The 25,465-nt window shown below is 41.4% G+C and overlaps 1 protein-coding gene across 1 annotated transcript in view; it reads left to right on the plus strand.

The window, feature by feature from the left end:
- Positions 1-301: 301 nt before the first annotated feature.
- ttc33 (tetratricopeptide repeat domain 33) overlaps positions 302-25,465 on the plus strand; it is a 55,462-nt gene continuing 30,298 nt past the window's right edge. The window contains exons 1-2 of the mRNA XM_076284045.1: positions 302-383; positions 1,242-1,482. Of these exons, the coding sequence (XP_076140160.1) occupies positions 1,262-1,482 (221 nt within the window). The 5' untranslated portion in view covers positions 302-383; positions 1,242-1,261. The remainder of the gene's footprint in view (positions 384-1,241; positions 1,483-25,465) is intronic.

Below are 25,465 nucleotides of genomic sequence, written 5' to 3' on the forward strand. Positions count from 1 at the left end.
TGTCATGTTCAGGCTATTGTAATTTTTTATTTAAAAAAGTATTTTGTTTAATTTTAATTGAGTTGGGACAATCAAACCGTGCAGCCCGACTATACAGCCTACTGAGTTTTTAATGTAATGAAGAGCATGAATGTATATAATATACAAATAAAACTAACATTACACGAATATGATCAAAAACAGTAACGTTTAAATTGGCGCCGTTAGCTTTTAATGCGTCGATTGGCCTGTGCAGTATGCACCAGATGGAGACTTTTATCACGAAAGCCGAAAAAAGGAAAATCACCAGGAAGTAGTTTCATTTTGCAGCAGTCGTAAATGATGGCGCCAGCTGTCCTTGTTCACGTCAAAACATTGTCAGGACTGCTCTCTGCATAAGTTAAGTAAGTGTTCAAGCATCCTAATAGGATGCTACTATTGTTTCTATGTGTATACAATATCCATTAATGGCAAAGTTACAATCGTTATCATTTGTTTTCTTTTTAACTATATAACAGCAATGTAAACATTAGCTACTCATAGGGCCAGCCAGCCAGCCAGTCTGCCAGTCTACTTGTTAGGAAAAATATAGCATTGAAGCAGAGGCGAATTCATGGTGTGCATACCTATCTACCTTACAGTCAGAACATTACACAGTAGGCGGCAGTGTGGTTCTATAGCTTGTTATTTTGCTATTTGACACGGAGCTTTTTGGACATCTGTAGGAAGGATGTTGCCAAGTTCATGCACATCATAATTTAATTTATGCGAGAGCAGTGCAGGTAGGCTGACTACCTAAGCTTAAAGGAGAATTCCGGTGTGATATTGACCTAAAGTGTATTGAAACATGATACCGAGTGTGAACGTATGTCTCATAGCCCATCTCGGCTTGTCCCCTGCACTCCAAAATCTGGCGCTAGTTAGCCGATGCTACCAACAGCTTTTTCAATTGTGGTGCTTCTGCATCGGGCTAGCCATGCAAATAAATAACTGTTTTACACCATTTACGAGGCTCAATGTATCTCCACACTTAATTGGTAGACTTCCGAGGGCCCTGACATTTAAAACGAGACATTGAGAACTTTGAAAAAGCACTGGTAGTTTACTTACAAGACGATTTATACAGACAGTATCTTCACGAAGTTTAGCGTTTGCAGCCATCTTGAATTTAGTCACGATAAGTCGAGCTACAAGTAAGAATGAACAGGTATGATAAGGGATCAGATTCCAAAAATAATTCAGTGGAAATGCATGGATTCCAGTTGCTGCTCCATCTGTAGAAATGGCTTCGTTTGGTTGGAAGCGGAAGGTTGGGGAGAAGGTTTCCAAGGCGACGGTGGAGCAGTTTGAGCGGGAGGCGGAGGAGAAGAAGGATGAGCTGGAGGTGGAGGGTGTGGACTGGCTCCACGCCATCAAGCGCAGACGAGAGATCCTCTTGGAGGACTGCGCCACCAGGAGCAAGCGCCTGAAGGATGAGGGAACAGTACTGGCTGAACAGGGCAGGTTTGTGACCGTGTGTGTGTGTGTGTGTGTGTGTGTGTGTTTTATTGAGTCTGTCTGGTGTGTGTGTGTGTGTGTGTATGTGTGAGCCAGCATGAAGGGGTGTGTGTGTGTGAGAGAGAGACAGAGAAAGAGATTGTTTAAGCAACCCAGATGCTAATACGCTGAGCAGATGAATGATGAACAGTGTGTGTGTGTGTGGGTTTGTCCATCCTGCATCATATCTTTCCTGTTGGTGCTGATATTTGATGGCTTAGGTTGGCCACTACACTAATATAGATGACTGACTTTTCTAAGGACAAACAAAAAGTTGGAAAACACATTTTGTAGAGAACAGACTTACAGTATGTGGTACAGCAATTTTATTATATGATATTCAAGGTGCTGATAATGCTTTAAGTAACAGTGTTCCTATATTTTCAAAATGGTTGAAGATGCACACTGTGGTTCCTTTTCGGGTAGGGATAGTTGGATTGCACCCTTCCCTAACAGGCTGCTGAAGCTGTGTGTACGTTGGCCTGGGATTCTTTATGACTCAGTACGAGCAACTTTGTTTCCGATTTGATTGATTGATTGATCGATTGATCGATTGATTGATACTTTATTAATCCTTTACAAGGAATTACTTTGTTACAGAAGCTATGCATCATCAGAGCACCACAACACACACATACACTGCATCCAACACACACTACGTCCAACATTACATGACCATGTCTACTGTACATTGATGCAGAGTTAAGCCAAAATTTTACTGAGCTAAGATTGCCTATGAACACTTGTCTTGTAGCTGACAGCAGACAGCTGGAGGGCCGTGAGGATCAATTCACTATATTAGATTAAGAATTGTAGTAGGGAATAGGATCACAAACTGCACCATCAACCATTAACATGAAATTAGGCTGATATTATTAGTCTGTTCTTGTGCATCTTGGCTGTCAGCTATTACAGCCAAAGCAAAACATCAGCCACACCTTGGGAAATTTATATTCTTGGTCTGTTTTTTTATGGATTTTTTTGTTTTTTACAAAACCTCTTAAAGCCCACCAGATTGCTCACTTGAGATAATTCTGTGCTTCATAGATTGCCCACTTGAGGTAGTTCTGTGCTTCATAGATTGCTCACACAAAAGTTAGAGTAGACGGCACTGCTGAAAACATTTTCCACTAAAGAAAGGCAGGCAGTGTTAGCCAGATTTCCAAAACATCTGCAGAGTTCGAACTACACTACGAAAATCGGGGGAGTTCGAATTACACTATGACTGTGCGTATTAAAAGGCAGTTTTTTTTTAATTTTTAACTGAAATGTCAATAGTGTAATACACTTGTGTGTAAATGTAGCAAACACCATGAGTCTAGTAACTAAGGTATGCTGCATCAACACGCACTCAGGTAAGCATGAATGCTAATAGAGAATGAGTAGCCTACAGTAGGCATTTTTACTGACAAAAAATTCATCAAATACATGAGCATACGATATTAGCGGGGGTCCGGGCTTTGTTGTATATTGATAATGCATTATTTGATAGTCTTCTTTGCTGAACAAAATTTAAGGCCTGGCCCATAAATATGCCTGTCCCAAATATAAGCAAGTTGAGTTTGGTGACAGAAGCAAACAGCCTTGGCTATTAAGTGAGTTTGTAAGGTAATATATATTTTTAATGTCACAAAGTCATTATTTTTACTGTATGTACACAAAAGGTATGTTATTTTTACTTTGCTTATTTTGCATCCTTACAAACATGAAATATGATCTCTGGTAGATGTGATGATAGATCAATATTGTTTACAGAAGTGAACATATTTAACCATGGATAGACTTATCAATTTGCACTTTAGTTATCCAATATATGGCCTCGCTGGTTGTATTTGCCTCCTCTAATTTGAACTTATAAAACTAGAAAAAAGGCTGAATTAGTCTATTTTACAATGTTTCAAAGTGTTTCATAGCACAGATGTTTTATATATCAATCAATCCTCACTGTGAAGCAGGTTTTGGGTTGTTGTTGACACTATGGGTCTTAAAAGTTCACATAACCTCACATAACTGTTTCATCCACTGCTAATATAATAATACATGTAGTCCAAAGTATTCAAAATACATTACTCACTTTGAGTAATCTATCAGAATATGTTACCAAATACATTTTAGGGCATGTATTCTGTAATCTGTAGTGGAATACATTTTAAAGCAACACCAAAGAGTTTTTTGTACCTGAAAATAATGTTTCCAAAATCGCTTCAGTGGTTCATCAATTCGTAACAGGGTGAACGGAACTTCTGCATTCGCTTCGCGGCCCTCTATCGGCTATAACCGCTCTATGTAAGTTTGCCAGATCGGGTAGCGGATCTGTAGTTCGATGGAATGACTACAAATTTGACTTGCATCTGATATCACAATACATTGTACTTTCATAAAATCATGCAACATATTCTACCTTGTCTGTGGACATCGTTATTTGCAAAGCCGGTGCTGGATAAACAAATATTGTGCGTGCGACAGAGGAAAAGTTCTTTGGTGTTGCTTTAAGAGTAACCTTCCCAACACTGTTGGGAAATGACCTGGGGCGGACTCGAACTTGGGTTGTTGTGCCATCACAGCGCACCCCAATGATACCTTTACCTTTGCTGCTCACCTGATACTGTCCATAATAGAGATGCATCTGTGTGTTTAAGAGACAGAGATCCGTCCTATTGGAATACCTTGAAAGGGAGAGAGAATAATATCAATCTCACATGTTTGTCAGGATGCTGCTGCCTCTCTTTGCTGTTGGAACTAAACTGCATTCTGAGGCCTGTCGAGCAGTTGACATCTTCTCTGCTCCCCCTTACACTTCTATCTCTAAGCCAATATGTCTGACGCGTGAAGATCCCAGTTCATTAGTGCAGTGCGACTGATGTTCAGTGGATTAGTTGTTGATGGACAGTCTCTCCATTGTCTTTGGACATGTGTGCTTATTCATGTCTCTACTGTGCTGCATGGACGTACCCCTGTGAGCTTTCAGATTGACAGATGCAATCTTCTCTGTGAATGTGGCAAATGTGTTGCATTCACGGATGAAGCCATGTCAGAACTTAATCAAACTTGCCATCAAGTGAGATGTCTTTTACAGCTGTGTGTGTGTGTGTGTGTGTGTGTGTGTGTGTTTGTGAAATCCTCATCTCTACTCAGCATGGGGATGTCAGGATTTTAGATTTGTTGAAAAAGAGGATGGCAAACACAATTTATTCACTATAGTACCATTTCTTTTTGAATTCCCAATCTAGTAAACCCAGAGATGTAGAATTCCTCTTGCTGATCTGTAAACAGAAACCACACTTTCCTGACGAAGCTTACTTTCCCACAAATTTAATACAACCCACATACGTAAAAAGAGGGGGAACATGTCCAGCTATTTCCATGCTTTTGTGGGGAGCAAGCAAGCAATGGTAATCTACTCCCTTTACACCCAATCTGACACACACACACACACACACACACACACACACACACACACACACACACACACACACTCTCTCTCTAAATTCCATTGTTATCCTTTTTGGCTGTGTGTGTGTGTGTGTGAGTGTGTGTGTGTGTGTGTGTGTGTGTGTGTGTGTGTGTGTGTGTGTGTGTGTGTGTGTGTGTGTGTGTGTGTGTGTGTGTGTGTGTGTGTGTGTGTGTGTGTGTGTGTGTGTGTGTGTGCTTGGCTGGGAAGTGGAGAGTGTTGCTGGAATGCCTGGAAGTGATGCTGGAGAGTTTTGTGACTCCTCACCCGTGAAGAACCTGCTTGCCTTGACACTTTCCCCTCTCATAGTGTGTCCCTCTGTTGCCTCTTTTTCCGTAAATCCCGTTTAAAAAAAAAAAAAGGAAAAGAATGAGAGAGAGAAAAACGGCTGCGCGGTCCGTGCCCTCAGTCGTAAATACGGGCACACGTTGATCCAGGTGCCTGAAGCCGAGCCAAGCCGAGCCAAGGCAGGCCAGGGCAGTGCGCCAGGAGCTGTCCCGCTGTTGGATGTCATCACCTCCGCAGGCCTCACTCTGTCAGGGTTAAGCTCCCGCTCTGATCCCCACACACAGCAGGTCGTTAGTCTTAAATGTGCCACGCTGAGCTCATGTTTGAGGACAGGATGAAGACGTGGGCCACAGGGAACGTTGGCAGACTGTGCTGGATTCAGACAGCCAACAGAGGGCGCTGTGGGGTCGTGGAGCGGAGAAAAGGCATCTATGAGGAGGTGTATTGAGCAGCGTTAGGTAGTGGTGTATGTCTGCATCGTATTAGCTTAGTATGAGAAAAGATCCACTAATACACATGCAATAACAGCAAACATGGTATGGTAAAAATCACACAATCATGATTATTTTGGTCAATATTGATATCATGATTACTTAAACCAAATACTCTGTAATGTTTGAGACATCATCCATTTTTTAAATGTTTAGATTTTGAAGTTTGAATTTGAAATATAATTCAGCTGAAAAGCAGAAAAACAATGGATACATGCAAGGTCATGCATACAGAAGTTACCAGTGTAAAGCAAAGAGATGTGCTGGATAAATAGCTCAAGACAAAACGAGAGCATTTTTACGAAACGGAATGCAGTAAAATAATATATATGTTGATTATGTTGTTTCCATAATCGTTCAAAGTTGTAATTGACAATTTATTGATTAATTTGATCAATTTTATAGCCTTAGTAGACACACACATGCACGGCACTCACACACATGCTCATATAAGCATATGTATGTACACACACACAAACACACACACACTCAGCTAGTATACATGCAGTTCATCTATCACACATATGATGATGTAATGCATTGCTGAACACTTACAAACTAAATAAGAAATAGCCCACCTTTCCTGATCACTAATTAATAACACTTGTGATTAACACCCACTGATCTCTTAACAAATAACAGCTCAAAAGATTCATTTCTTTGCAGGTATGTAGAGTTTGTAACTTAACCTCGTTGGACCAGTTTTCCAGACATGGATCAAGCCCAGTCCTAGACTAAAGATAATTACAATGAAGATCTCTTGTCTAGGACTTAATCCATGTCCAGGAAGCTGTTGTATTGTGTACATGAGGTGATGTTTGACTAAGGCTTTTAGTGATGACTTAATATGAGATTTCAACATAAGGTAAGAAATGTATGTGACCTGATCTCAAGGCAGGAAGTTGACATTTACTAATATCAAAATAAGGAATGAATTACTTCACTTCAGTGGCCTACTGGTTAGCACTTCGGACTTGTAACCGGAGGGTTGCCGGTTCGAACCCCGACCAGTAGGAACCGGCTGAAGTGCCCTCGAGCAAGGCACCTAACCCCTCACTGCTCCCCGAGCGCCGCTGTTGTAGCAGGCAGCTCACTGCGTCAGGATTAGTGTGTGCTTCACCTCATTGTGTGTTCACTGTGTGCTGTGTGTGTTTCACTAATTCATGGATTGGGATAAATGCAGAGACCAAATCTCCTTCACGGGATCAAAAGAGTATATATACTTATACTTATACTTATACTTACATGACTTGATCTCAAAATAAGACATGAATTGTTTCACATGGCTTGATCTCAAAACAAGGCATGAATCATTTTATGTGGCTTGGTCTCAAAATAGGGCATATTTATGTTTACGAGGGTTTGTATAACAAATTAGCGTTCTGGTTGAGAGCGGAGTGATCGTCATGCTTATGAATCTCTGATGTAGGTGAGTCTTTATGGAGTCTAATCCCGAGGCTTAAGGGTGCAGCGGGGTGCCTGAATGGCCTCTACACGCCTGGGATTACTTGTACTGTGCTGGAGTGGAAAGGCCACTTCACAAGCACAGCGTTAGGGACTTGTCATATCATATACAACAACAAAAATGTTTTTGATTTCACAATTCCTGCAAAGAGAGACAGAGTTTCAGGAAAGTGTGTGTGTACGAACGTCATGCATGTGTGAAAGAGAGAGAAAGAGAGAGACAGTGTTTGTGTCTGTAGTCTATGGCTGTGCATGTGTGCATGTGTCTGTAGTGTAAGTCTGTGTGTGTGTGTGTGTAGTGTATGTCTGTGCGTGTGCATGAGAGAGAGAGGGAGAGATTCAGAAGGAAGAAAATTAACTCGTCTAGCCTCTTTCTTTGGCTTCCCTCGTCCATGGCTATAGACATTATGCATAATGCATTATTTTAATGCATCTCAAATCATTTTAGCTTAAGCTGGCCTGGTGGACAAAAATTGCTTTGTGGACACATCATTTGCATTCTATGGTCTCTTTTTAAGTGTGTGTGTGTGTGTGTGTGTGTGTGTGTCTGTGTCTGTGTCTGTGTCTGTGTCTGTGTCTGTGTATGTGTATGTGTATGTGTGTGTGTCTGTCTGTGTCCAGTTTTATCCATTTTCCAGACAAAGTTCCTAAGAGGAGTGTGTCCATATTGATGGGATGACTAATACTTCAGTAATATAATATAAGCTGCATGTGGATCCATTTCCACAATGGTCTGCTTTAGAATGCCACTGTTGGCATAGTAATGACCTCGTTGCCAAGTCAACAGGAGAAGTCCGTCAGCCTCTTTTGGAAAAACAGTCCCCAGTGGTGTGTCATCCAGGAGTATGTTTTACTCCAGGCGTGTGTGTGTGTGTGTGTGTGTGTGTGTGTGTGTGTGTGTGTGTGTGTGTTATTACTGTAGAATGTGTTTTATTACTGTAGAATGTGTTTTAGTCAGGAGAGTGTTACCCAGGAATATGTATGTTAAAAGGGTGTGTTATACTGGAAGGAGTGGTGAATGGAACAGACAACAGCTTTTGACACAAACACACACACACACACAGACACACACACACACACACACACACAAAGAGAGGCTGTGTGTGCCCTTTTTGAGATTAATCACCTGCTCGTGAAGTGTGTGTGTGTGTGTGTGCAGGACGTCTGTGGAGTGGTGGTATGGTGGTACGGTACTGCATGTCCTGTGTGTGTGTTTGTGCGTGTGTGTGTGTGTGTGTGCGTGTGTGTGTGTGTGTGTGAGAGAGAGAGAGACAACCAGTGGAGACTGGTTCTCAAGTACAGCTTATCAGGGGCCAGGGGAGAGAAGACCGAGTGGAGAAAGGCTGACTGACCACATGCTGGTGGTGATGCCTAAAAAGTGTGTGTGTGTGTGTGTGTGTGTGTGTGTGTGTGTGTGTGAACCAGACCGGTTCAAAAGCACAACTTATCAGGAATGTGGACAAAAGACCAAGTGGAGAAATGTGTGTATGTGTGCATTCAACATAGATAAGGCTGACATCTTAAAAAGATGTGTGCGTGCGTGTTCGCAAGACATGTTTCTGTGTGTATATATGAGAGCAGAGTGTGTATGTGTTTGAGTGTATTTAGGCGAGAGAGAGTGAGTGTAAGACATATTCAGCATAGGAAATGGACTGATGACAGTCAGGATCATTTCTAACTAGCCAGCTAATATTGCTCAGTGCATGTATATAACATGCTTTACTTGCTACCTGGATAATTTTAGCGAATATTCTTAAGGTGAGATGAATGATAAGAACCATAGACTGTATATATACAGTCTATGATAAGAACATTAAACTTCACTGTGTTCGGTGGGTTGCTAACTAATGACATCACCTACTAGTCAGCTAGTTACAGCTGTTGAACATTCTCAATAGAATTTTCGTGACGGTAAATCCCTTTCAATGCAGTATCCCAATGCGTTTTTCCTTAACTAAAGAAACAATTTAAGGTATTCTGTGCAACACCCTTAAATAAACCCCCTACCTAAGGAGAAATTAAGCCTTAAGGGTCATACTTCAGGGGAAAATCTTAAGGTGTTTTGTGTGTACCCTCACTATGCCTCGCAGTGGCACCATGCGTGTGTGTGAAAAAAGTCCCGTCTGAAACACTGTCGCGCGGCGCAGCGTTCCAAACGTTGTGTAATCAAATACATCGGTATGGCGGTACATAAAAAAATCATATCATAACGAAAATATACACCGGTATACGGTGTGAACCGGTATACCGCCCAGCACTACCTACACACACATACACACACAGGACTCTGTTATGCCTGTTCACTGTCTCCATCAACTACTAACATTTACTCCTGTCCGCCTACTGGAACTCCAGAGCACACACACACTCACACACACACACACACACACACTCACACACACACACTCACACACACACACACACACACACACACTCACAGAGGGTTGGAGGGCAGAGTCTGGTGATGTGTATTTTCCACTTACAGTAAGGTGTGTGTGTGTGTGTGTGTGTGTGTGTGTGTGTGTGTGTGTGTGTGTGTGTGTGTGTGAAAGCAAGAAATGTTTCTGTGTGGGTATATATGAGAGCAGAGTGTGTATGTGTATGTGTTTATTTAGGTGTCAGAGAGAAGTTAATGTATGTATGAGAGAGAGAGTGAAAAAAATGTGTGTGTGTGTGTGTGTGTGTGGGGGGGGGTACTCCGTGAGGTAACGCATGTCTGCTGGTGGGTAGTTAATGAGGGGATACTCCGTGAGGTAACGCATGTCTGCTGGTGGGTAGTTAATGAGGGGATACTCCGTGAGGTAACGCATGTCTGCTGGTGGGTAGTTAATGAGGGGATATTCCGTGAGGTAACGCATGTCTGCTGGTGGGTAGTTAATGAGGGGATACTCTGTGAGGTAACGCATGTCCGGTGAGTTCCGCGGCTGGATGCGGAGGTCTGTTGAGGCCCAACGTAATTGGGTTTCCCAGCTGTTAGTGGGATCTGCAGGGGAAATGACAACATCTAAATGTGCCACACACACGGACACACGCACACACACACACACACACATACTGCCTCTCCCCTCTGCTCATGTTTCTAGCACTGCACACTGCTCTGCTCTGCTGACACTACATCTCCTCCCATCCATGATCACTTTAAGCATCACACTCCCAATACCTCACAGTCAGTAAGCATATTGTGTGTGTGTGTGCGTGCGCATTTCTATGTGATTTATAGGGTTGGGTATCGTTTGGGTTTTATCCGATACCGGTGCTAAATCGATACTTTTAAAACGGTGCCGGTGCCGAAACGGTGCCTGAAGCCGTACTTTGTTTGTTATTAAAATGTTTTAAATTAAAATGGTCTAAAGCATGAATTGCTTTTTTTTATTGATAAGACAAATTTGAACATGAAATTGAACTGTTATATTCAATTTACTATCAATATCTCATTGCTCCTACGAATAATACATTTAAATGTTAAAACAGCTTGCCATGCATGCACACACAATGGTAAGCTCTGCTTTCAAGTTTACCCAGTTTAGGCGTTTTGCCATAAGGTATGTTAAAACCGCTCGCCATAAAACTGCCAGGTCATGGACAACGGCATTTGCAAGCTAATCTAACAGGGAACAGGGACTAGCAGTTAATTCAGTGTGTTCCCAAATACTTCAAGAAATGTCATGTCTTAATCCATAACACGCAATAGTTTTGAACATGTTAGGCCAGGGGTGGGCAACTAATTTCCCCAAGGGGCCACATGACAAACTGGGACTGTTGAGGAGGGCCGGACCCAAAATACCGAACTCAAGTCTGAACTCAATTCTGTTCAATTCTATTCTGTTCTTGTATAACATTAAGTAAATCATATGGTTTTGTTTACTAGTCGTAAGAACAGATGAAAATGTGAGGGAGACAAAGGAAAAACAGCAATATTTAGTCTATGTCCAGTATTTACTCCTCATTCTCATTTTTTTCAGTTTTCAAAGACTGATATAAAAAAGTACTACAATAGCCTATCTATATAATTAGGCTAGGTCATGAAAATGTGAAGGAGTCAGTACAACCGATAGGCCTGTGCCACCATTTCCTCAGCAATATTTCATCATTAAATCATTACCATCATTAAATTAACTCTATGCAGAATTAGACTACGAAAATGTGGAGCAGACAATAGTAGGCTGTCATTAGTTAATCAACATACACAAAGAAAACTATTTAAAAAAAAATATAGGCTATGTTTTTGCTTTAACTTTATGCACATAACGGTGATTGGTCAACTCGCTCTGTGTGTTGAGCCGGCTGCTTCAAGCAACCTGTGGGTAGTAGCATCATACTAGTTCGCTAACATAAGCTTTGCAAATAAACTCAGACATATTTTGGTTACAATTACGGGGTTATCCGATTGTAAACTGTCTATCTGCCAGTAACGTTTTGAAATGAACACTTCGTATCGTCAACGAGCAGCAGTAGGAGTTCGTTCTAACAACCTTTGCGGTGGTGAGCGACGCAGACATAAGAGACACAAAACTTTGAAAGGTTTACGCCGACGTAAAGGCAACTGCATTGTGTCGACGCAGAAGCATAAATTCTATTCACCAGCACATCAGTGAATGTGTTTACGTCGTATGCATCCACGCACAAATGTATGGGCGTACAAATAGCAGTCGCTTTCAAAATAAAAACAACAATATTGATTTGCATGCATTATCTCTATGCTAGGCTCTTGACTATTGTTCTTTCACGGACCTTACGCGGGCCGGTCAGGGAAAGCCCACGGGCCGGATGTGGCCCGCGGGCCGTATGTTGCCCATGTATGTGTTAGGCTATATGTCGGTGTTGAAGTGTTTAGATTCCCAGCGCTAGCCAGGCATTTTAACAGCAACTATGGCTATGCGCTAACACCAGTCAGCTGAGTTTAATTAGCGATAACGTACAGAGATGGTTTTGTAGCCTCTTTGACAGCTCAGTAACATCAGGTATGTAGGCCTAACCTACATAATTATGTTTTTGCCAGCGAACTTTTAACATGATCTTCATATTCATTGTGATGCTATATGGGCCTCATGCACATGAAAGATTAGGCTAATATCATGCCATTATGTTGTTTAGAACACACCGTGAAATAAAGTTTTCACCTTACAACTTTGCTGATAACATTTCAGATAAATGCCAGTTAGCGCATTAGCAAGGATATTGTGTAACATATAGGTTGTTTCATAGCCATGTTGTTTCATAGCCTTTTGCACCTCCGTGAAGCTGGCCCCCCATGTTACTCAAAAATGATTAAAAACACTGCTATTCGTTTGTGCTACGTTTGTGCCGGTTTGTGCCATACAAATTATCGTTTGTGCTGTTAAGGGTTTTAAGTAATTAAACTGTACATTTTTCTGGCCAGTGACGTCACTCAGCCCCCCATACTTGTCCAAATTTCCCCAAAATAGTCTCAATCGTTTGTGCTACGTTTGTGCTCATTTGTGCCGTTAAAAGTAACATTTGTGCTACTATGTTTTTTAAGATATTCCACGTTATTTGTTACACGTGTGACGTCACTCAGCCCCCCATCAATGTCGAAATCTTTCCAAAATGGTCTCAATCGTTTGTGCTAGGTTTGTGCTGATTTGTGCCGTTAAAATAAACATTTGTGCTACTATGTTTTCTAAGTTATTATGGTTTATTTTTTACTCGCGTGAGGTCACCAGTCCCCCATCAATGTCCAAAACTCACCAAAATGGTCTCAATCGTTTGTGCTATGTTTGTGCTGATTTGTGTCTTTAAAAATAACATTTGTGCAGCTATGTTTTTTAAGTTAACACGCTTTGTTACATGTGTGACGTCATTCAGTCCATCATCAGTGTCCAAATCTCCTCAAAATAGCCGCTGATTTGTGCCATTTAAATAAACGTTTGTAGGGTAGGCTACTATGTAAATTGTCCAGCGGCCTTGTCCAGCAATTGTAGCCTAGCTCATCACCCAGCCCCTCCATCAATGTCCAAACCTAGGCCTATAGCCTACCCAATCGTTTGTGCTGATTGCGCCGACATTTCTCCTATGTTTATTACACGTGATGCCCAGCCCATCAATGTGTTTTCTGTAACTATATTTTTACATTAGCCTACCAAGTTCTATCTGCTATGCGCATGACATCAGTCTCACACACACTGGCCAAATCGTCCCAAACTGTAGCCTACCAAATGTTTCTCCTGATCTGAGCAGAAAACACAAGTGCAAGGAAGCTGTTTCTTAGGTTTATAGCTAAAGAGTAGCCTAATAATTTAGTCAACTTTATAAAGTGCTAAAAAGGCTACAAATGTACCTTTAGTTTTAGTATAGCCTACTGTCGTATGACTTTAATGTTTAAACATCATTTTGACAAACATACCAATTTAGCCTACCTTCTTGTCCATCTAAAATAACTCCTAGCTTTGCTGCCTCCTTCCTTTGCTGTTTGCAAAGTTTCATATATCCACGGTGGCCTTGGAGACTTGGGTCAGCAACAAAGCCTGTGCTGCTTGTGTGCACAATCCACTGTAATTCTGATGCATACAATTATTGAAGAATACATTTGTTTATCTTAGAGAATATAGGCTACAGTGCAGTGATGAGTTATGGTAGGCCAACTTGGAGTGAATATACACACACACGCACTGCATAGTACACACACGTTTCTTTAAATGGCACAAATCAACACGCACGTAGCCAAAGCCATCACAACTATTTTGAGGAGATTTGGACACTGATAAGGGGCTGGATGACGTCACACCTGTAACAAAGCGTGATCACTTTAAAAACATAGCTACACAAATGTTATTTTTAACGGCACAAATCAGCACAAACATAGCACAAACGATTGAGACAATTTTGGTGAGTTTTGGACATTGACGAGGGGCTGGTGATGTCACGCGAGTAATAAATAAACCTAATAACATAGTAGCACAAATGTTTATTTTAACGGCACAAATCAGCACAAACCTAGCACAAACGATTGAGACTATTTTGGAAAGATTTCGACATTGATGGGGGGCTGAGTGACGTCACACGTGTAACAAATAACGTGGAATATCTTAAAAAACATAGTAGCACAAATGTTACTTTTAACGGCACAAATGAGCACAAACGTAGCACAAACGATTGAGACTATTTTGGGGAAATTTGGACAAGTATGGGGGGCTGAGTGACGTCACTGGCCAGAAAAATGTAAAGTTTAATTACTTAAAACCCTTAACAGCACAAACGATATTTTTTACGGCACAAACCGGCACAAACATAGCACAAACGAATATCAGTGTTTTTAATCATTTTTGAGTAACATGGGGGGCCAGCTTCACACAGGTGCCTTACCTACCTCGTGTGTAGTTAGGTCCACTGCTAGATTTTGACAGGAGCTCACGATGTCGCTTTAAAGTAAGCTACTTGGGCTCACGCAAGCTGTCAAACACTGCCCACTGGCCTATGTGGTGCACCCCTCTGGTTTATACATCCAGTGTTTATGTTAGCTATCTATAACTGTGTCTGGATGTGTTGCTATCAGAGCAAGACATTAGAGATGGCGCATGACATGCAGTGATGCCTCGTATAAAAAAAATTAATTAAAAAAATTAATTTAAAAAATGGCACCGAAATGAGGCACCGAAATCCACTGTTGTTATTCGATGCAGTTACTACCGTTTGCGTCGGCACCGGTGCCATATTAGAACCGTGTTTCGGTGTCAACCCTAGTGATTTAGTGGCTGACAGATCTCCACACAGGCTACCTCCCATTTTCATATCAATCCGCAATACTTTTGCTCAGGGTTTTGAACCAGAATTTCTTCCCAATTGGTTCGTTCCCAACAGAAACAGTATTTTAACGTTTCCGGTTTTCGGTTCAACCGTTCCTGAACCGGTTAGAACAAAAAAACGATATAACGCTTCTGTCACTTGCTTCTGTCAAGTGTCATTCGGTTTTTGTCATGACAAGTTAGGGTTAGTGTAAGGGTTATGACAGTGTCATGTCACTCTTATATAGATACCTTCAATGAAAGTGCTACATATACTTCTTATTACATAGCTAAATTGGTGCAAATGACAAAGAGAGCAGGCTACATAGCTGTCATTGAGAACTTCAATTGACCAAACCTGGTCAGGGCCCAATCAGTGCATTTGTTTCTCTTATCACCCCTGTTCTGGCCTCCTTACACTGGCTCCCTGTTAGCTTTAGGGTCCACTTCAAAGTCCTTCTGATTGTTTATAAGGCATTACATAGGTTGGCTCCCTCATATATTTCAGACCTCCTCCATCCCCTCTCAGCATCCAGGTCCCTTAGATCTGCCGACAAGGGTCTTCTCTCTGTGGCCCGCACCCGCTTCAAGCAAAGAGGCGATAGAGCTTTTGCGGTAGCAGCCCCACGTCTGTGGAATTGTCTGCCCCCAGATGTTAGACTGTCTCCCTCCATCACCACTTTTAAATCAAGACTAAAGACCCACCTTTACTCCTTGGCATTCCCTGCTTCCTAGCTGTCCATCTCTCTCCTCTCTTCTTCATATTCAAGTGTCTTCTGTACTGTTGCTATTTATTTGTTTAGGGCTGTCTATTTGTCTATTGTATTTCTGTATTTTTCTTGCTTCTCTCTGTGCTTGCCTTTTATATTTTGCTTGTTCTGATTTGCTTTTATTTTTTATTTTTTAGCCATATCCTCTGTGCAGCACTTCGGTCAGTGGAAACTGTTTTAAATGTGCTCTATAAATTAAATTTACTTTACTTACTTACTTATGTCATCAAACAATACAAAACCACAAAGCATTACCAGAGACTTTCTAATGAGGAGACACAGCACTCAAAAAATCCTCCATAGAAATGCATGGGGTTAGTTTAGAACGCCAATATGGCAGTTGTCTACACATATCACACCCCTTCCGCGGCAAAACGTCGACATGTGAATACATTGAGCCAATCATGTGCTGTGTTGTGAATACATTGAGCCAATCATGTGGTGTGTTGTGAAGACATTGTGCCAATCATGTGTTGTGATCTCGCCGCTGGAGCAAGATTGGTGTCGTGAAGCCTTGCGTACGCGCATTTCTGCCAAAATAGATGCCCGATAAGTGCCCAAAAAGCGTTGCAATATGGCCACCAAGTGGAGGGACTTGCCTAAAATGACTTTGGCATTACAGAACCATCACTGTAGTTCTTACATCCATCCAAAAGCCTATGGGCATACAATCTTGATTAGGCTACTTGCTGGCGGCAAGCTTCTCTATTACATTTCTCCCGATGAGTGAATGACCGGAAGTGAACCTCACCAAGTCATATTGCACAGAAATCTTGTCAAAGAAAGAAAAAAATAATGGTATTTACCAGCTACCATTATTTTAGATAAATGGTATTCTGTTCCGGATCATAAAAAAATGTTAAGTGTCTGGTTTCTTTTCTGTTCCTAGCAAAACATCAAACGTTTCTGGTTTTCGTTTTCTCTCCGTGAACCAGTTCAAAGCCTTGCTTTTGCTACAATTACTCCTCTCATTTTCACTATTCTGCTGTTTTTGAGGCCCTGAAACGGAACGACTGCAAAACACTTCTGGCCCCATTTTTAGTTTGAAAACTCTGGTTTCACATTTTTATATTTTGAAGGAATTTGAAACAAACATTTGAAAATGATTGGAAATTATAAATACACACATTCCCTTTGTGTTTCCGTCCTTGATTCAACATTCTCATTCTATCATTTGGCTGTTCTCGGGAAGGATCCTTTAGGACACTTTCCCAGAAGAAGATAAACATCAACTCTGCTGTGTAATTATCCGTGACCACCAATGTTGATGACTAATTTCAAGTGTTGCATACCTTGCTGTCTTTGTTGGAAGCTGTCAGTTAAATACAAGGCTACAGTTGCCTAAATAAATAAACGCAGCAGGAAAGCTGTTATTTGAGTATTTTTGAGCACCACAAATCGTCAAGGGGTGTGTGTTTTTGGAGTCTGATCTGATATGATGCATACAGTATCTGAGGTGAATACACACATATGGACGGACATAGTTGTAGTTTTAAAACTCTGTTTGAAATAAACATTTAATTGTGTGCATGTAGCCTTACACTAGGCTGTCCATATGCACACTGTGATGTGTGTGTAGGTGTGCAAGCATTTTCTGTCTGTGTTTGTGCCAGTGTGTTTACCTCACAAGATGACTTTTAACATCACAGAGATCACTTTTTGTGTGTGTGTGTGTGTGTGTTTGTGCTTGTGCTTATGTGTGTGTGTGTGTGCAAGCCCCCTTTTTGGTGCCCTTAACTGGCAGATCCCTTTACACAGCCCAGTCTCAGAGTACTGTATACCCGTCGGCCCATATGCATTGTGTCAGTGTCTGACGTAACTGTGTGAGCTTTGGCCTGTCAGATCAGTTTAAACATCACTAACTTAGACCACGTCATTACCAGTCTGTGTGTGTGTGTGTGTGTGTGTGTGTGTGTGTGTGTACACCTCTATCTGTCAAATAGTTTTAGATCTCAACAGCTATGACCACCTCATACTGGTCCATTAGTCCGCTCTGTGTGTGGGTGTGGGTGTGTGTGAGTGCATTCAAGTGTGTATGTACATAGGTGTGTGTGTGTGTGTGTGTGTGTGTTAGTGTGTGAGGTTGTGACCATGGGTGTGTATGTCACTGACTCACCGCTCTGCCAGATTGTTCCTACAGTGGGTGAGGGAACAGATCGATCATAGTGGAGTTAGTGTGCCCATCACTGGAGGTGGTGAGTGTTTGTCATGCTGGAGGGCCTCCTGGTTCCTGGATCCAGGTTCCTGGGCTCTGGTCGGAGCTGAGGAGGATGGGAGAGGGATTTACAGTCATCACTTCCCCAGTGTGACTACCTTTGCTCTTCCTGGCACCCATGTGGTGTGTGACGGCACAAAAACAGAAACCCGAACCAAGGAGTTTGGACCTTCACGGTCTGACTGTGTGTGTGTGTGTGTGTGTGTGTGTGTGTGTGTGTGTGTGTGTGTGTGCTGGCTCTGTGGTTGCTAGCCCTGTGGAAGACTTTTTTGTAGGCTTTTTTTGGTTTGTAGGGACAAGGAGATAATCTAACAGTAAAAAGGAAGAGCATGAAACAATTAGAACTGAAACAATTAGAGCTTAATTTCGCCTGGCGGTGCTTTGGGTTGATTGGGAAATTTCTTTTTTTTTGTTGATGGGAGTGAGGGAGAGAGAGAGAGAGAGAACACATGTCCTAACTGTGCGTGTGTGTTTGTGTATCATATTTCTCATATTTCTTATATTTGGTATCTGTGTCACTGAAATGAAATGAAATCTAACAAGTTCTATTCACATCCCCCTCTTAATGCAGCCTCTCAAGTCTTTTATCTGATGGACTTTAATTGGGTCGCGTGTGTGTGTGTGTGTGTGACTGTGTGTGTACAGTATGTGAGTGTGTGTGTGTGTGTGTCTGTTCTCAGTGGTGTGGTTTCTCATTTAGGAACAGATATAAATAATTGTCTGTGTGGCCTCTCTCTAATTGAGGTTTATTGAATATTGCCTCTCCACTTTCCCTGGAGGATGTAGACTATCTGTCTGGGTGCTGAGTTGATCACCAGTGTGGGGATAGTTATGAGTGCACAAATATATACGCGTTGCCACAATTTAGTTAATGGTTACAAAACAAGCAAAATGTATCATCAACTGACTCGGAGCGCTTGCATACCTAGGGTGCAAAATGCCACGTAAAAATAGAAATAGAAGACTGGTCAGTGTTTTTTTTTAATGTCTGTGGTTTAATGTCTGTGGCCCTTGCGCTTGGTGTAGCTAACTCCATTGATTTTAGTGGACGCTAATAGTTGCATCATAATGTTCTGCAAACGTTCCACTTTACAGGGTTCCCACAGTTATGGAAAACCTGGAAAAGTCATGGAATTGTCTTTTTTTTTTAGTGGAAATTGGTGGGAACCCTGGTTCTACTTCAGTTGTTTGGTGTAACCTGGCCTACAGAGTTAGTCAGACAGAAATAAGATATTCCCTGTGAGTGTCTTCTCGAAGTGTCATTCATTACACTGATACGTTGAAACAGGATCTCCAGTAGATTTTGAAAAATATTACAATAATGTGTAATGCCATTTCCTGCAAAATTGTCATTAAACCTTCAAATTAATTTACACAGTATAACAAGAGCTCCCTAAATGTTTAGTTAATATTTGCATTTACATTTTTTAATTTAGCTGATGTTGAAGGGTTTCCTTGTATTGACCGGGAGGCCTGTTTGAAGGGTCTTACCGTGTGGTTGAGGTGTAAGATAACCATGGCCTGTATCAGGAGTTGGGTAACATATAGAGCTAGATACCGTCTGACTTTTGTTATGTTGAACGGTACTAACCAGCACAACAGAGCGACCGAGGCAAAGAAGGTCAGTCCATCATTACACTTAAGTTTCTCGCAACTTTGGAAGGAGCAAAAGATAAGGACTCTTTTGACAAATGAAACCCCTTTCACATATTAAATTATTGATACAATGAACTCATTAGTATGGTTCAAAGTGACAGACATATTGTACATTATCAGTTTGCCCTCAAAAGTTTGTAGAAAAAAAGAGAGTATTCAGCAGTAGTTTGTCATTTCAACAATCTGGAGTCGCTAATTGCTGTAATAATTTAAGCGGTTGGCGGAAATGATGACTTCCCTTGTTTGTGGCTGAACGTGATGGCACTCAGATTGGTGCTGACTCACCAGAAGCACTGATCTTGGTCTGGCTCAGATTCCCATACGTAAACTTGCGTTCACATTTAGTCATTAGCCTTTCTGACTCAGAAGGGAGGATTGGAAACAGACATAGCTAATAGCGAATATCGGACCAAGGAAAAAAAAAACATTGAAAGGTAAAGAGCTGTGAAACCAGGCGTCTGACAAAGGAGTGAACTTTCAGAGTTAATTTAAGTGCGTAAGTGGTTGTGGAGGAATTTGGAATTGATGTGAGTGATTTTATGAAGCACATGGGGCGGCCTGCTCCAACACCTCGGCCCTGATCTCGTCCTGATGTGGTCCTGACCTGATCCTAATGTGGTCCTGATCTCGTAAGCTGACAATAAGCTGAGCTGTTCAGCTGCTCTCTGATAGGTTCATTCACACCAAGAACGATAACGATAATGATAACTAGTATAAGTACAAGTATAAGTATATATACTCTTTTAAATCGTGAGGGAAATTTGGTCTCTGCATTTATCCCAATCCGTGAATTAGTGAAACACACTCAGCACACAGTGAGGTGAAGCACACACTAATCCCGGCGCAGTGAGCTGCCTGCAACAGCAGCGGCGCTCGGGGAGCAGTGAGGGGTTAGGTGCCTTGCTCAAGGGCACTTCAGCCGTGCTTACTGGTCGGGGTTCAAACCGGCAACCCTCCGGTTACAAGTCCGAAGCGCTATAACCATAACGATAAAAGCGTTCACACTGAACAACGATAAACAAAATCTTTCCTTGTGTTACTGAATGTGCTGGCTAAAATGGGTTCTGATTTGCTATTAGCTTTTTATCGTTCTCAAAATCGCTCTGAAAGTGATCCCCAACGATATCGTTCTTCATGTCGTTATCGTTATAGTTTATGTGTGAACGTCGTCATTCATAATAACGAGAACAATATTTGTTTATAGTTATAGTTATCGTACTTGGTGTGAATGGGCCTATAGTCCTGTAGCCAACCAGCAGCTCCAGTGGTAATGTCCAGTGTTGGGTAGGATGAGACCTGATGGGGCTTTGGTGTTCTGACTTGCTCCCAGACTGATTCAGCTCTGACCAGAAGCTGAGCCGTTCAGCTTCTCTGGTAAAGTCGTGTAGTTAGTGATTGACTGTGTAGGTCATGATGTGAGCTTATTCATCTCAGTACTGCATTGGAAAGAAACTATGGAGTGAACATGTAACCCTGTACTGTCTGTAGGTCATGGTTTTTCAGTCTTCAGAGAGAATGCAGTGTGAAGTTCGTGTTTATTTGGTTTTCGTTCATTGGGGTGTGGAATGGGTGTGAATGCATGATGAGACTGATGTGGCTGGCACCATGGCACCACGGCTGCTTGGCATCTCGCTCTGAGATAAAGGCTTGTCTTTCCACTTCTGATGCGGCAGGTTTGTGCACGACCAAGCAGTGTCTGGCTGACCCGTGTGACTCTGACTCTGAATGGCGTTTCAGAAGAAGCTGTTGTGTGCACAGCTGGCATGACTGATCAGGACTTGACTTGTTGCAGCAGCAGCTCATGTGTGCAGCGTGGCGACTGTGTATGCAGTGTTGCAGAGGCGTTGTGCTGCTGTGTTTGCACAGTATTCTGAGTGGGTGCTGTGTGCATACATTCTCTGTAGGACCAGAGAAGAAGAAGGAAGCACCTGGGAGGATGGAACACTAATGACACAACCTCTTTGACCTCTCACACCTTGACACAACCTCTTTGACCTCTGGTTTGACAGCTTTGTTTAGTGGGTGCTGTCTCGCTCAGTATCAAAGGAAACAGTTCTGTGTTTCTCGACAGTGGCCGGTTGCACAAAGCACCTCAAGTTTTTTCCCTTAAGTATGACCCTTAAGGCTTAAGTAAGGGATTTACTTAAGGGTGTTGCACAGAATACCTTAAAATGATTAATGATCTTATCATTTATCTTACCTTAATAATATTTGCGGAAATTATCCAGGTAGCAAGTAAAGCATGTTATATACATGAACTGAACAATACTAGTTGGCAAGTTAGAGATGATCCTGACTGTCATCAGTGCACCAACGTTTTGCCTAGCGAACCGAACCGAAGCTCTAGGCTAACAAGACATCCACATGAATTGTTAACGTTAGCCTAAGTAAACTACACAATATCAATACGGCATGTTTCTGATAGAAACTAGGCCTATTTGACAGAGTAAGCATATTAACAGAGAGGTTTTATTTTGAATTGTCAAAAGTAGTTAATATACATTTATCAGCATCAATTCAGTTAATAATATGGTTAAGGTATAGTCAGATGTCCCTTAGGGTTTTCCCCTTAGTTAGACTACTAAGGTCGTTTGTGCAACCGTTTCAGGGATTTCTTACAAGATAAGGACAAACCCTTAAATACTTAAGGGAAAATGTTAAGGAAATCTTAAGGAGAAAACTTAAGGGTGTCTGTGCAACCGTTTTTATTTTAAGGGACCCTTAAATCAGATTTTAAGGGAAAAACTTAACTTAAGGTGCTTTGTGCAACCGGGCACTGGCACTCACATTCCCTTCTTATTTGTGCTAGACAACCCCTTATCAAGCTGATGCAGTTCTGCCTTGTAGTGCTTTAGTCCTGACCAAAGATTCTAGAGCGGAGCAAGATAGATCAGTTACGTCATAGGCATGAAGTACGCTCTGAGCCTGACAGGGCGCCATTTTAATAAGCTCAGCGCAAAATTTCATATACAGTTCCAATTCTATGAGTCCACCTGAACAGCTGTTTTTAACGTTGCCAGCTGTTTTTTTTTCTTTCTCGGTAATGAACTGGAAGAACTGACAGTGTGAAAGACCCGATTGATCTTTTTCCAAGTTTACACTGAATAAGGAGAGGTAAATAGGCCTATTATTTAGACAGAAGTAGCTATTGCACTGGTAAATATCACATAAATTCCCATTGAGAGACTGTATAGCCTACTGATAAGCTAGCTAGCAGGCAAACTAACTTAGCTAACGTTATATTATCACAATTTTTCTTTTTTCTACCTGTAGGCTATAAGTTAACCCTTTGTTCACGGCCTGCTTAAACACAGCGCATAAGATATATATAGGCTATCAATCACTAATAAGGTCGAGATTTCACTTAAGCGTCTGATGTTCATAACTTAAATAAATGCAAATGGTAGGCATAGGTAAACACAACCGTGCTTGACACTATTGTATCGTTTCCGTCAAAAACTCCCAAATTGTCCTGCTTGCCTATGTAAAATGCATATGACCACAGTAGGGCTGGGATAAACTATTATTTTCTAAACGATTAATCAAGCGATTATTTTTTCGATGCATCGATTAATCTAACGATTCATTTTTTCAGTCCGATTCGATTTTGATTCGATTCGATTATCGATTATTTCCTAATAGCAACTTATACATGTTGATTTACATATTTGAATGAAAAAACATGAATTCTTTAACATTGCAATATATGTTTATTGCTCTTAAGATTCCAAAATAAAAGACTATACAAGTGCAAAGTAATGCATTCTTAGTCAGAGGTAGAATTCAATAAAGTTCAGTAGTGTATAGGTCTAATTGAGTGCCTGTCACTTTAAGAGTTCGTGAGGGAATCCTTGCAATTAACATTAACACAGTTGTGTGGATGCAATTCATAACATAGTTAGTTCAAATAACGGTTCGTACTTCTCCTTGGGACAAGCACTTTTGAGTCTTGGAAAACACTTCTTAATTTACATCGGGATTTTGCAAACATTCAGTCAATAAAATGAGCCCTGCATGAGTAACGAAATACAAGCAGCTGTAAGTAAGCATGCTAAACTTGACATCCAAACAGTATTCTAACGTTAGCTTTGAGATACTGCTTGATTGCATAACTTAACTTAGTTTAGTCTCCTCAATGTACTATGTTGTGATAAGACATTAGCAGAGTTTACTTTAACTTTAATGCAGCAGTTTTGAACAGATTTGCGCAGCATGGTCACGATGCTAAGCGGATTTAATAGCAATTTAGCCCGCTGTGTTCTATGCAGTGCTTCTATGTGGCAACAACAATCCTTCAACAATCGTGAATATTTTGTTAAATGCACATGCAGAGGAGGAGCAGCGGGCTCGTTACGAGCGCCCATAGAGTCATAGAACGTACTTCAACATATCCAACGTATTTTCCGGCCAGTAATCCATCTTGCGCGTAGCGCTCTAGAATCTTTGGTCCTGACTTCTCAGGATGTGAACTTTGACCTTTGGCATCTGCTTAACCTTAGGGCAGAGCCCGTCTACGGAGAGCCTTGCCACTCCGTATTAAGTCCCATTGTACCGAATTTTGGTTGCAGTTCCACTAGATTTCCACTGGGGGCGATCGCCATGAGTGCAGAATGAATGGGAGTAAATGGAGCTAGACGGCTAAATTTGCCTCTTTCACCTGATTGTCGTTGACAAATCTCAGATTTGATTGTAGTTTGTATAACTTCAACATGGGTTATAGGTCAAAAGTTGAATGAACGAGTACTTATGTCCTTTTGATTTCTTACAGGTTGGGTCGTTGTTGCCCATAACACGCTAGCATTGTGCTAATGAATGACGTCATTGACACGTTTGAAAGGCTTTTTAGAACAATTAAGTGACTTTAAAAAATATAATACTCAACCAAGTGTATTTTCTTTGCCTCCCCTTTCGAAAACAATATTCAAATTACTTGGAAAAAAATTATATCCAGAGAAAAGTGGATTTTGAGGGGTACAGCTCCATAGACCTCCATGCATTCTGCACTCGTGGACGAGCGCCCTCATGTGGAACCACAGAAGGAACTGCAACCAGTTCAGAAACCGGAAGTTTTCCGAGAGTGGCAGTTCTCCCCTTATTAGACATTCTCTGCTTAGGGGGACGGGGTTTGTTATCTGACCCCTGCACGTTGAAACTCGTTCCTGAGCCCTGGGAAATACCAGAAACTAATGAATGTATGAAATATGAAAGAGTTATGAATATGAAAGAGACTATGAGTCATGAATATGAAAGAGACTATGAAATATGAAGGAGTTCAACCAAAACACCCATAAATGACAGTTGGCAAATACTGCTTGAGTGACAGGTGAGAAATATCGATGGCGATCGATCAGACAGGATGCGCTTTGCCGCTTGTAAAACGCGAGTGAGTCAGGCACTTTTCCGCTTTGAGTTGAACTTTTTTTAAATTTGAGGTGCTCCGGGTGGCTCCGCAAAAACACGAGATGCAGCAGGTACAAATCTGTACAAATGCACTGCCAAGTGTGTTTGTGTAATGTATTTGTATAATTATGTATTTATGCAAAAATACCTTTACAAGCTGTCCTACTTATACTTAAAAAACATGTTGTAATGGGATCTAATTATACTTTACTTGTTGTAATGGGTTCTGTAAATATGCTAAAATAATTCTTAGCAACCAGCGTATAATTAATAGCATTCTGTGGTATGTATTAGCGCCTACTTTGTTTGGCCTGTGTGCTTTCTAGGGCTGTGTGTATCCTCAGTCTGACAGCTTACTGGATGGGCTGCTCCGATGGCTCTCCAAGTACTGTACAGAACAATCTCTTCTGCTTCACAACGTGTTTGTTGGGTGATGGTACTCAGAAGATATCTGGGTCACACTTTACTTGCAT

The sequence above is a fragment of the Alosa pseudoharengus genome, unplaced genomic scaffold (genome assembly GCF_046254945.1).
Source record: "Alosa pseudoharengus isolate Yale_2024_CS ecotype anadromous, Long Island Sound unplaced genomic scaffold, YU_APseudo_1.1 YU_APseudo_1.1_scf_14, whole genome shotgun sequence".
In the NCBI taxonomy this organism is placed as follows: domain Eukaryota; kingdom Metazoa; phylum Chordata; class Actinopteri; order Clupeiformes; family Clupeidae; genus Alosa; species Alosa pseudoharengus.